General features: G+C 50.7%; 1 protein-coding gene across 2 annotated transcripts in view; it reads right to left on the bottom strand.

Moving 5' to 3' along the window:
- Positions 1-1,808: 1,808 nt before the first annotated feature.
- The window catches only part of ASH1L (ASH1 like histone lysine methyltransferase), a 63,192-nt gene continuing 52,946 nt past the window's right edge, over positions 1,809-12,054 (bottom strand). For both annotated transcript variants that reach the window (XM_066206712.1, XM_066206713.1), the window contains exons 23-28: positions 8,326-8,464; positions 7,664-7,836; positions 6,308-6,474; positions 5,396-5,436; positions 4,523-4,824; positions 1,809-3,999 (exon numbers count right to left, since the gene is read on the bottom strand). In XM_066206712.1, coding sequence (XP_066062809.1) covers positions 3,908-3,999; positions 4,523-4,824; positions 5,396-5,436; positions 6,308-6,474; positions 7,664-7,836; positions 8,326-8,464 — 914 coding nt within the window. In that variant the 3' untranslated portion in view covers positions 1,809-3,907. The remainder of the gene's footprint in view (positions 4,000-4,522; positions 4,825-5,395; positions 5,437-6,307; positions 6,475-7,663; positions 7,837-8,325; positions 8,465-12,054) is intronic.

Genomic DNA, 12,054 nt, shown 5'->3' with positions numbered 1-12,054 from the left:
TGTCATTGCTTGTGATTTCATCCCAGAATTTACATTTCCTGCTGGGCTCCCCAGAGAAGGAAAGGTGTGGCCGTCCTGGGGAGCGGCCACACGGCAGCAGCAGCCTGTCCCAGGGGCTCCTCGGGGCCTCTGCTCCCTCCCATGGCCGAGGGCCACCCTTCTGCCTTCTCGTTTCGGTGGCAAAAAGCCGCCGTGTCAGCGCCCGGGCCGGGCTCTGCTGCCAGGGTAAAGCTGCTCTCCTTTCACTCTGCTCTCATTTTAACTTCTCTCTCCGGAATTTTTATTCTCAGACGAGTGACGTTATATCCTCATTGGAATGTTCCTTGGCTGGCCTTAAGGAGGTTTGATTGAATTCCGCAGCTGCTTCTGGACTTCGAAATGGGGTCATGGCAGGAGGGGAGGAAGCCGGGTGGTACTTCCAGTTATTTATTTATTTTTTTAATAAACAGCCCTCCAAGCCTTGCCCTGGGAGCTTGGGTTTAAAAGGAGTGTAGAGGTCAAGCCTGGCATTTTCATGATCATAGAGAGTCAGGCTCGGAAAGGGAAGATGAAAAATCAGGTTTGACAAGGAGGGGTGTGGAGGAGAAGCTCTTTGGTTCCTGAGGGACCCTGGTGTCTCTGTGCAGGTGCCACAGTCCCCAACCTGCCACCCACGCAGGACAGGAGGGCTCCAGGCACTGGGGTTTATACCCTGGAAATAGGCACCAAATCTGTGGATTTAATGGCTCCTGCCCAAATGTGCCTCACACGCAGCCACGGTCACAGCCCCTCCAATCCCCCGGGGTGACCGTGCCGCCCCCGGCCCTCCTGCCACATCCGCGCCACCGCCGAGCCATTGGGGTCACACCGAACCCTCTGGGACGCCGCTGATGATCCGGCAGCTGGGTGTTCCCGTCCCAACTGGGTGTTCCCGTGTTCCCATCCCAGCTGGGTGTTCCCGTGTTCCCGTCCCAGCTGGGGGTGTTCGGGAGCCGGGACAGCCCCTCGGGAGCACAGCCGGAGCCTGGGCCCCATGCCCCAGCCCAGGGCTCTCAGTGCCACCTGAGAGCCACCTCCAGGTATTTCTTGGACACCTCCAGGGATGGGCACTCCAAACCTCCCTGGGCAGCCCCTGCCAAGCCCTGCCCACCCTTTCCATGGGGAAATTCCTGCTGGTGTCCGCCCTGAGCCTCCCCTGGCCCAGCCTGAGGCCGTTCCCTCTCCTCGTGTCCCTGTTCCCTGGGAGCAGAGCCGGATCCCCCCGGCTGTCCCCTCCTGGCAGGGAGTTGTGCAGAGTCACAAGGTCCCCCCTGATCCCCCTTTTCTCCAGGCTGAGCCCCTTTCCCAGCTCCCTCAGGAATCCTCCAGCCCAATTCCCAACTCTGTTCCGCTCTCTGGACATGCTCCAGCCCTTCAACCTTTTTCTTGTCACAAAGGGCCCAAAACTGTCCCCAGGATTTGAGGTCCCTCAGCAGAGGCAGCAAAGGGCACTGGGGCCACTGCCCTGGTCCAGTGGCCACACTGGGACAGGTCCAGGCCGGGTGCCATCGGCCTCTTGCCCACCTGGGCACACCTGGGCTCGTGCCCAGCTGCTGCCCCCGGACCCCAGGGCCTTTCCAGCTTTTCCGCCACTTTTCCCTGAGTCTGGAGCATTCTGCGGGGTTGCTGTCACCCAAGGGCGGCACCCAGCATTTGCCGACCCTCTCACCCTGTTGGCTTTGGCCCGTGGATCCCGAGGATCTCATGGATCCAGCCTGGTCAGATCCCTCTTCCTGCCCTCTGGGCACATCCACGCTGCCACCCAGCTCAGCAAAGAAAACCCCCCGAGCCAGCGGTAGGAAAAGATTTTCCATTTAATACTAGACTCTCAGGATTGAGATGCAGGCTTTTTATGCAATTACATCCAATGTTAAAATTGGTAATACATAATTTACAAAGATTAACATCAAAACAATGATCTATTTAGATATGCTTTGTAAAAAGGAAATATATTAGCAGCATTTATTTTCAGCAATCACACAGCCTACACCCATGCAGACTAAGGTTCAGCTCTATTTGCAGTAACGTAGTGCTTCCTGGCTCCGGCGGCGATCCTGGGGACACACGGGTCTGCTCAGTATTATAAAATAACCAAAAAATAAAAAAAGTCATTAATTTCTACACCAGTAAGAAAAACAATTCTTTGCACTTACCTAACATTTGATTGTCTAAAAAACATTTTGTTTAGTCTTTCAACAAAAGAAAGATAAAATGACAGAGCTAGTGTCTCGCTTCTGTACGCACTTTATTTTTTTTTTTTTTAAAAACTTTTTAGTGTTTAACACCATTTGAGACAATGATTTTCTGTTTGAAACTAAATGAGACAACTCGAGGGTTTGGACATGCGATATTCCTACTACACGCACGAGTATTTTATACTCAGGGTTCCTGGTACTGTACAGTGCTTCTCTACAGTAAGAAAATATTCCAAACTATTTTCTTATTTCTTTTTTTTTTTTTAATAAAATATTTTTTTTTCTCAAAGGGTTTTTTCCTTTCTTTTTTTTTTGTATTTTTTTTTGTTTTGTTTTGTTTTGTTTTCTCTTTTTAAATCAACACATAAAAGTTAATGGAATGAGTCATGTTCCACTAAGAGTAAAATAATTATAATAATAACAAGAATGTACATTAGGACGAGCTTGGTCCATAAAAAGGAACATGTAACTACGGTATTGCTTTACATCCACGCAGCAGATATATACAACTTGGCACATTAAAAACTGGATTTCTTATAAGAACACCGAAAACAGGACTGGATATGCATGTGTACGTCTGAGACAGGAAAGCAAAGCCACCGTCCGGGGGCAGCGGGGGCCGCCCGGCCCCGGGCCCGTCCCGGGGCTGTCGGGACAATCGCGATGGGGGTGGGGCCAGCGGGACCCGCCGCCCGGACGTTCAGCTGTCCACCAGCACACGAGGGTAGTGTTAGCAGTTGATAAATTCTACAGCTCACGACAAACACTCGCTCGGATACTGCCTGACGGGCACGGAGTGAAAGGGTCCTTGGGGTTTGTTTAATTTTTTTGGGATTTTTTTTTGTTGTTGTTGTTGTTTTTTTTTTTTTTCCTTTTTTTCTTTTAACAGAATTTTATTTGCACAACACACGAGACACACGAGAACCACAGCTTATCAAAAAAACCAACAGCAATGGTGGCGTCAGGAGCTGACTTCGCTTTTATAAAATTTCTCTGCAGAAAAAAAGTGAAAAAACTCACACCCTGCCCCCTCCCCCCGCACAGCAAGTGCCTCATCCCAGCGCTCCTGCCCCGCTCCAAGGGCCTCTGGAAGCTTCTCCTTGGCACAGACCACAGGGACACGTGCTTGGGCCGTCCCACGGCGAACCTCGCGCTCGTCTGGGGACGTTTCTCTCTTCCTGGAACTTGTGCAAATCAGAGGCCACAGCTTTAGGGCAGCTTTTCCTTTTAAGCCACTGGGCCTTTCCTCTCCCCTCTGGATTCCTGGATTCCCTTCCCTGGCGTGGGCCGTGGCGGCGCCGAGGGCGGCTGGTACAATCCCAGGTTAGCAGTGACCATGGGGAACATCCTCCTCAGAGTAACTCAGTCCTTTTCCTCTGCCCTCCCCATTATTTTTTTTTTTTTTAATTTTTTTTTTTTTTCCTCTGAGTGGGAATATCAAGCAAAAAATAAATTAAATTTGACCATCCTGGACAATAACCACGAGGTTTCCTCAGTACCTAACATCAATACAAGGCACGCCCACCAACACACACACCAAGAGCACTGCAGAGCAGGGTGGGCGCCGTGCCGGCCCGGCCCCCCAGGTGCTACTGTTTGTAGTTTTGTCAGTTTGCTGCTGCCCTCCTTCCCCGGGCTGGGCTCTGGCCCCCAGCCCCAGTGACAGACCCCAGAGCTCAGCTGCCCCTCCTGGGTCACTTCCTGAAGGTGCTCTCGGGGATGGTCAGAGTGCGGCGCCGCAGCTTCCGTCCCGAGCCCTCCTCCAGCAGGTAGGTGACATCGATGGCTGCAACAGAGCACAGGGGCAAAAGGGGATTTCAGTCATCAAAGAATCCATGGGGGTGGAAAACACCTGCAGGGTCATCGAGGCCAACCTGTGATTGTCCCCCACCTTGTCACCCAGAGCACAGCACCGAGTGCCACCTCCCATCGTTCTTGAACACAAAATTCCTGAACCCAAATTAAAGGTCAAAAGAGACTTTCCAAATTCCCTTCAGTCTTTCCTGGCTTGTCTGTTAAGTTTCTCCGTTGTAGATATGGAATGATGGGGGAGGGGGAATTGGTTTATGGAAAGTTTTTGTGGTTATTAAAAATATTATACAAAACAGTGTCAAAGTTGTAAGAAATTTCACTTGGATTCAGTGGATTTCTGTTGCAAAGGAAAACGTGGCTGCAAAGAAAATGACTTTCCTAATGCCCACCAGCAAGAAATTCAGACAAAAACATTCATTTTATCAACACAGCCGAGCAAAGTGACCCCAGACCTAGCAAGAGATCTGGGGCTGTGCAAGCAGAGCCTGAGCTCTCACCGTTTTTCCCTGGGATTTTCTCTAGGAGGTTGAGCAGGATCTGGTTCAGCCTCTCCCTCTGGAGGTGCCGCCGCTCCTCGGGGCTGCAGAGCGGCCTCGTGTCCGCGGGGGTCTCGTCCCCCTTCTTCTCGGTCTCGCAGCTCTCGCTGGGCACCGGCTCCTTGTCGGGCTCCTCGGGGCTGGGCAGCTCCCCTGGAGCCTGCTCAGGGGCCCCCAGCACCTCCTCCATCAGGGGCAGGGAATCTTCCTCTTGGTTTAAGTCTTTGATCTGTGGTTTCGAGCGGTCGGATTTCCAGGATGACCTTGCAGGAGAAGAGGGGTTTAAACAGCAGTTTGTCAGACACTCACCTGGAGGGGTAATTCCCAGCGAGTCCAGGACTCATCCATGGGCAGGGGCTCTCTGGAGCTCAATTTCTTCCCTCAATCCTTGGCTTTATCTGCACCACACCAAACTCAGCTTTTATTTTCAGTTGCAAAAGATTTTGCCTCCAAAGCGGTTTGGCCCAGCCCTTAGCGGGGTGTTCTTGCAGTGTCTGACCAGATCTGGGCTCTGACTGCCCCACACACAGGGGCAGCAGGTCCAGGACTTTGGTTTCTCCATCTGAGAAGACCGGAGCTTCCTTTTCTGGGCATCTCCCCACTCAGCTGCTTTTTTCTGACTTTCAAATGGCTCCTTTCCTTTCCTGATATACATTATTAAGGCTGCCTATCCCTCCTCACTTGTTCCCTTTTATCTCTCTGAAAGTTTAGAGAGCTTTAAATAATTTAAACTTCTTATTTCCGAAACACCCAGGGGAAAGGGGCAGGAGAAGAGTGGGCACAACAAGTAGAATGGTTTCATCTCTTCTCAACAATCTGGGAGGGGAGACTCACCTGCCTCCATTTCTCTTGTAGTTGTCTGGCACGTAATGAGGCTGCAATAACAATGAAGATTATGATCAATACCAAACCAAACTGACAGTGGAAAGAAGTGCTGGTCTATCAAATACTCTGAAAGTGCCAACGCAGGACACTGGAAATGCTGATGTACCTCAGAGACTTCACAGAAGGAGGCACAATCATGTAATGAGATAAATTAGAGCCAGACTTGTCTGGTTCTTCATATCTAAATAAATTTCAAGACACAGACCATCATGATAAAAATTATCTCTGCTTTCGGCACAGCACAAGTCTGGAACCTTCTCCAAAGCTGCTACAAAAACCTCTGCTCCCGGAAGAAGAGTGCTCACTTGCAGGTTTGCAGATCTAACACTACTGTTGCTCTGAGACCCTCTTTGAGCTCACCATCATCCCTTGAGCACCTCTTTGCCTCTCAGCTGCAGGTTCTGTTACACCCAGTTTTGTTTCCAAACTTGCTTTCAGGGAGCTTTTCCCCCAGGCTATGCATCTTCACAGAATCATGAATGACTGAGGTTGGGACAGCCCTCCCAGCCCATCGAGTCCATCCTGTGCCCACTCCCCACCTTGTCCCCAGCCCAGAGCTCTCAGTTCCACCTCCAGCCCTTCCTTGGACACCTCCAGGGATGGGCACTCCAAACCTCCCTGGGCAGCCCCTGCCAAGCCCTGACCACCCTTTCCATAGGGAAATTCCTCCTGATGATTCCCCTGGCCCAGCCTGAGGCTGTTCCCTCTCGTCCTGTCCCTTGTTCCTTGGGAGCAGAGCCTGACCTCAAGGATCAGCTCCCCCTGGCTGACCAAGCTTCATTTATCAACAGTCAGGGGCTTTCCAGAACTCCACCCAGTCTCCTAAAAACAGGTAAGGGAGCTGAGAGCAAACCCACTTACTGAGAAATCCCTCTTGGGCGTGAGCTTCTTGGGGAAGTGGTCGAAGGCGTAGGGCTTGGTGCACACCGGGTAGCGGTTGCGGTGGATCTTGTAGAAGAGGTGAGCTGATTTATCCAGGCGGTAATCACAGATGTAAACATCCTGCTCCTTCACACCCTTCGGCCTCCCTGGCATCAAAACAAGGGAAAAACAGTCACGAGGGGGAAAGATGTGCTTTATCACAGTGTGAGCGAGGCAGGGGCTGTCCCAGTGCCCCTGTTCCGTCTCTCATTCAGAACCCCCGCAGGACACGCTGCTGGGTCACCCTGAGGGAGAACCTGCATACTCTAATCCAACACTTCCCAATTAGCAACTGACATCATTTTCCCTTCCCTGCCCACTGCTGTCCCTCTTCAAACAGGAATCCCTGTCCCAGGGCAAAACCATTGTGTCCTCAGCTCTGAAACACACGAACATCCCCCCTTTGGACAGCAGGAACAACTCCAGTGCATGTCCTTGCTTCCAGAACAAAGGGAATTTGTCCCCGTAGCTGCTTCAGCTGTGTCTGGTTCAGGGTGAGGATGTCGCTGGGCACACCCCAACGTTTGGTTGGTGCCCAGCAGTGCTCACCCTCAGCCCAGAACTCTCCAGGCTCCCCTGCCCTGACAGCAGGGCCAGGACAGCTGAGCCCAGCTGGCCACAGGACATCCCACAGCACAGAGTGTCCAGCCCAGGGGGGGTGGCCGGGATCCCCTGAGGGGTGCGGGGGACGGGCTGGGCATTGGGTGGGGAGTGACTGCCCTGGGCATCACTTGTGCTTCCTGGGCTTTATTCACAGATTCATGGAGTGGTTTGGGCTGGAAGGGACCTTAAAGCTCACCCAGTGCCACCCCTGCCATGGGCAGGGACACCTTCCACTATCCCAGGTGGCTCCAAGCCCTGTCCAGCCTGGCCCGGAACACTTCCAGGGATCCAGGGGCAGCCACAGCTTCTCTGGGCACCCTGTGCCAGGGCCTCGCCACTTTCACAGGGAAAAATTTCCTCTGTATATCCACCCTAAATTTCCTCTTTTTCAGGTTGAAGCCATTCCCTCTTGTCCTGTCACTGCAGTTCATGACTAAGAGCCCCTCTCCACCTTACTTCTAGCCCCTTCAGATACTCGACATCTCTCTCTCCCTTTCCGTTACTACTACTGCTATCATTATTATTAATTTATTTCAACCATTAAACTCTTTTATCCCAACCCCTGGGTTTTAACTTTTTCCAGTTCCCTCCCCATCCCAGGGGGAGCGAGCAGCCGGGCAGTGCTGAGCTTTCAGGGGGGTTAAACCACCACAGCCCACTGCCCAAATGCTTAGGAATGTGTTTAATTCCCACCTTTGCAGTAGGTGTACAGGTCCAGCACGCAGCACGTCCCCACCACGGCCTCCAAGGGGATGATTTCGTACAAGGGCACCCGGAACAGCTCATTGTGGTAGAACTTCCGAGACGGGGAATGATGCGTTTCGTGTGGACGGAAATAGTGGTGGCCAAAGGCGAAGCGCTCCTCTCTGAGGGTGCAAAGGGGACAGAAACACAAATGAGCCCATGACACAACTCACTCAGTGACCCCTGCTTTGTTTTGAGTTCCCTCTCTTGCACTTGGCTGTGATGAACAGCTGAGTCACACAAGCGTTCCATATTCCATTTCCCGCCTGCAGTGAGGACAAACACTCCCAGCGTGGCTTCCATGGGCACAGCAGACTCTGCCTGGCCAGGGCACAGCACTGAATGGCCTCACAGCTGTCACTGCAGCCACAGCCTGTTCCAACACTGAGGAAATCCATCCTTTTCTATATCTGATCCTTTGCTTAAACCTCCAACCTCATGTGTTTCCACCGTGCAGTTGTGGAGCACAGGCTCCAGTTGGGAATTCCCCAACCTCTGCACCTGGACCTTGCTCATTCCTGCATCCTTAAGATGAGACTTCCACAAAATTCCTGTGCTTTGACAGGCAGCCCAGTGGGATGTCTCAGACCTGAAGGCTGCCTTGCACATACTTGTCGTTTTTCCAGAGTTTCTCGATGCGGAAGATGTCGAGCTTGTCGCGGTTGATGTGGGACAGCAGCCGGTACGATTGCCGCACCGGGTGCCCGTCAGGGGTCCTGCGGCTGTCTCTCATCAGGTACACACAGTCACCTGTCCAGGGGCACAAAGGACACACCTGTGAAGAGCCTGGCCTGAGCCCAGCACACCAGAACCAGAGGAAAGAGTCATTAAAACAAACGCAGCAGAGGCACCTAATGCTGGATTGTAAGGAACGAACCCGCCGCAGAACCTGCCAAAACCATTCAGATGTTCTTCACAGCAGCTTTACAGAAAAACTACCCATAACTTTCCATGCCCAGACTGAAAACATCAACCTGTAAGGAATCAAAACCATGACAGAGCACAGGATATGTAAACATGTCAGTCATGATTAGAAAAAGGTGTAGGAATTAGTCATGGCTGCAATGTGTAAAGAATAAATCTTTGAGAGAGAAGATACTTAGAGAGAAGATTACTATTAAGAAAATAAATCCTGTCCTGAGAAGCCCCAAGCCTTTGGTTATTCCAGCAGAATTTCAATGAGATGTAGAGTTCAGGAAAGCTAAAGAGAATGCAAAAAGGACCAAACAAACTGGCACTACTGGCAAGCAACAAGTATTTCCCAAGGGCAACCTCGAAACATAAATTTATTAATTCTGTCCTGTAAGTGAGTTTACTCCTTCATTTTTCTGCTCTGACCTGTGAAATCCTAGAATGACCTGGGTTGGAAAGGATTTTAAAGAGCATCCAGACCCACCTCCCTGCCATGGGCAGGGATATCTTATAAGCTGCTCAGAGCTCCATCTCACCTGGCCTTAAGCACTTGCAGGGCTGGGAAGAGATTCCACCTCTTCTGTTATTTCCCTAAAAATGACCAAAACCTGGGAAGTCCCAAGTCATAAAACCTCTCCTGGGTAGGACCAGAGGTCACACAGCAGAATGTTCTGGCTGGAGAAAGGGGCAGCAGCAGCTGCTCAGGAGGAGACAGCACAGGAGAGGCAAGCCAAGGAAAAGCCTCCCTGTGCTGCCCCTGCCCAGCTGCCTTTCTGCTGTTTATGGACTTTCAGAGCCAAAGGCTAGAGCTTTAGAGATTAATCCTTCCTCCAAGAATTTGCTTAATCTTTTTTGGAATCATTTATGCTCTGACCTCTCCACCCTCCTGTGGCACGGCTGGCCACAGTCTAGTTATGCTTTTGTAAAAAAATCTTTCTAGAGTTTAACTGTTGCCAGCTAACTTCTGTTTGTTCCCTGATTTCTGCATCGTTGCACCTTCCTGAGCCACATTTCGCAGACCTCCATCGTTCACCCTCCAAATCACCTGGGCAGGCTCTGTCCACAGAAAAGATGATCCCGATCGGATTATGCTTGTTCTCCTTGTTTTTATAGGTAGTGAGATCCTCTGTGCAATGGGGTGCCGGAGCAGCACAGGGCAGGCAGGAGACTGACACCCCAGGAGGTTACAGAAAGGCACAATCACTCTGCTATGTTGTGCAAAACAATTTCTGATACTCCCTTTGCCTTTTTCACTCAGGTAGAACATTTTTCTCATCTAAAATTACAATGACTCCCAGATTTTTGTCCCTGTTTTTTTCCTGTTTTTGCATATGTGTAGTTATGGCTGTTTGCCTTCCACAGATATTGCTGTTATTAATTAGCAGATTTCACAGCTTGGGGAAAACATGCCAGGGAACCACTGAGGACAACGTGGCCCCAGGGTCATCAACACCACAGTTTTGCTATAACAAGATTCAGGATTAAAGTGAAGCACAAGTAATTCTATTTTCATTAATATAATCTCATTTATCAATCGTGTCTAAGTTTAAAAGATGCTCCTAAGGACTCCTCATATACAGAAATTTCTCCCATTTATTCAACCTAAACCGTCCTGTCAGTTTGAAGCCATTTCTCCCTTGTCTTGTCACTGCAGTTCCTGATGAACAGTCCCTCTCCAGCTTCCCTGGAGCTCCTTCAGATCCTGCAAGGGCCTCTGAGGTCTCCACACAACCTTCTCTCCTCCAGGCTGAGCATTCCCAGCCCTCCCAGCCTGGCTCCATAGGCTCCAGTTCCCTCAGCAACTTCATGGCTTCCTCTGGACTTGCTCCAACAGTTCCATGTCCTTCTTGCGCTGGGGGCCCTGGAACTGGACACAGCACTCCAGGTGGAGTCTCAGGAGTGCAGAGCAGAGGGAGAATCCTTTTACTTGTCCTGCTGCCCATGATCTTTGGATTTGGCCCAGGACACGGGTGGTTTCTGGGCTGTGAACACACATGGCCAGGGCACGTTGAGTTTTTGGTCACCCATCACCCCAAATCCTTCTCCCAGGGCTGCTCTCAGCCATTTCCCCACCCATCCTACAGCTGAGTCTGGGACTGCCCTGACCCAGGTGCAGAGCCCTGCTCTTGGCTTTGCTGACATCCATGAGGTCCACATGGTCCCACCTCTCCAGCCTGTCCAGGTTCCTCTGGATCCACCTCTTCCCTCCGGCATTGTGACCACACCACACAGCTTGGTGTCTTCTTCCCACCTCAGCTAAAACTGGGATAGTAACAGCTTCCCTTTACAACTTGAACAGTAACTTTTAAAGAAACTGGGGAGGTGGGTTCCTTAAAAGACTCTTAGAAAACAAGGAACATACAGAGAGGAGTTACTGGCCCCAAGCAGAACATAAATAAAACCATTCAATTCTAAACCACCTAATTTTAAATGAGCTTTTTTCAACTCTTCTTCCCCACCTCTCCCATGAGAAGAAAGCAACGCCAGCATTATTGTGCCTGACTGAAAAAGGAGCATTCAGAAGGAGATGTAGACAGATGCTCTTTTGCTCTAAAGATCAGGAAATCTGACTTCAATTCCAGTTTATACAGATGTTCCAGATGCCCCTCTGCCTCAAAAAGGAAGCTTCCAAGGAAAAAAACCCAGCAGCTGTTGCTGGGGCATCAGGAATGATGATGTATTACAATTTCTGGCTTTGTGGGTTTTCCAGGATCCGTTCTGATCCCTGTTTATCAATTCCTATCCCAGGTAGATCTCCATGTTCACTCCAAGGGATGTGATGGATCAGATCTGTTTTATTTGCATCATCTCCTGGGTTGAGGGAATTTTTGCAAAGGAAGCTTGTCTGTGGTGTAATACTCAACAACTTCCAGCAGAATTGGCAAGAAATTCAGAAACAACTTCTGCAACCATTGACTGAAGGACCCTCCCTGAGATCCCTCTGAACAAGAGGGATTTGGTCACAGCAGAGTGTGACCACTCACACAGCTGATTTTCAGTCTTGTTCCGCCAAAACATCAGCTCTTAAGCTTGGAACTGGTGTTCAGGGTTTGGCTTCTCCTGGGCAGGCACTGGGCAAAATGCACTTCCAGGCTTTGTGGCAACATCAGCCTCTTCCCAATCCACAACTCCCAGGAAAATGTAAACCCACATACAGACTGAAGGGCTGCAGGCCACACTTCTGCCTCAGAACGTGGAATTATGAGGCCTTTTAGACACCAGAGGGAGTAAAAAGCTGTTTCCCCCACTGTCCAAGCTGCCTGATACACCCACAGCACAGTAAAGGTCCTGCCTGAGGACTCTGGGTGGAAAACTCCAGACCAGCAACAAGCCCATGGATTTCGCCTTTCCCTGCTGGAGCTGCATGTTCTGTTCCAGCGCCTTGTGGTAGAACTTGCTTCATCTGCTCCCTCTGCCTGCAGAGGCAT

The sequence above is a fragment of the Chamaea fasciata genome, unplaced genomic scaffold (genome assembly GCF_029207755.1).
Source record: "Chamaea fasciata isolate MVZ Bird 193981 ecotype frontalis unplaced genomic scaffold, bChaFas1.0.hap1 SCAF_31, whole genome shotgun sequence".
NCBI lineage: Eukaryota > Metazoa > Chordata > Aves > Passeriformes > Sylviidae > Chamaea > Chamaea fasciata.
Note: the sequence above shows the minus strand (reverse complement) of the source record. Positions and strands in the feature narration are given on the sequence as shown.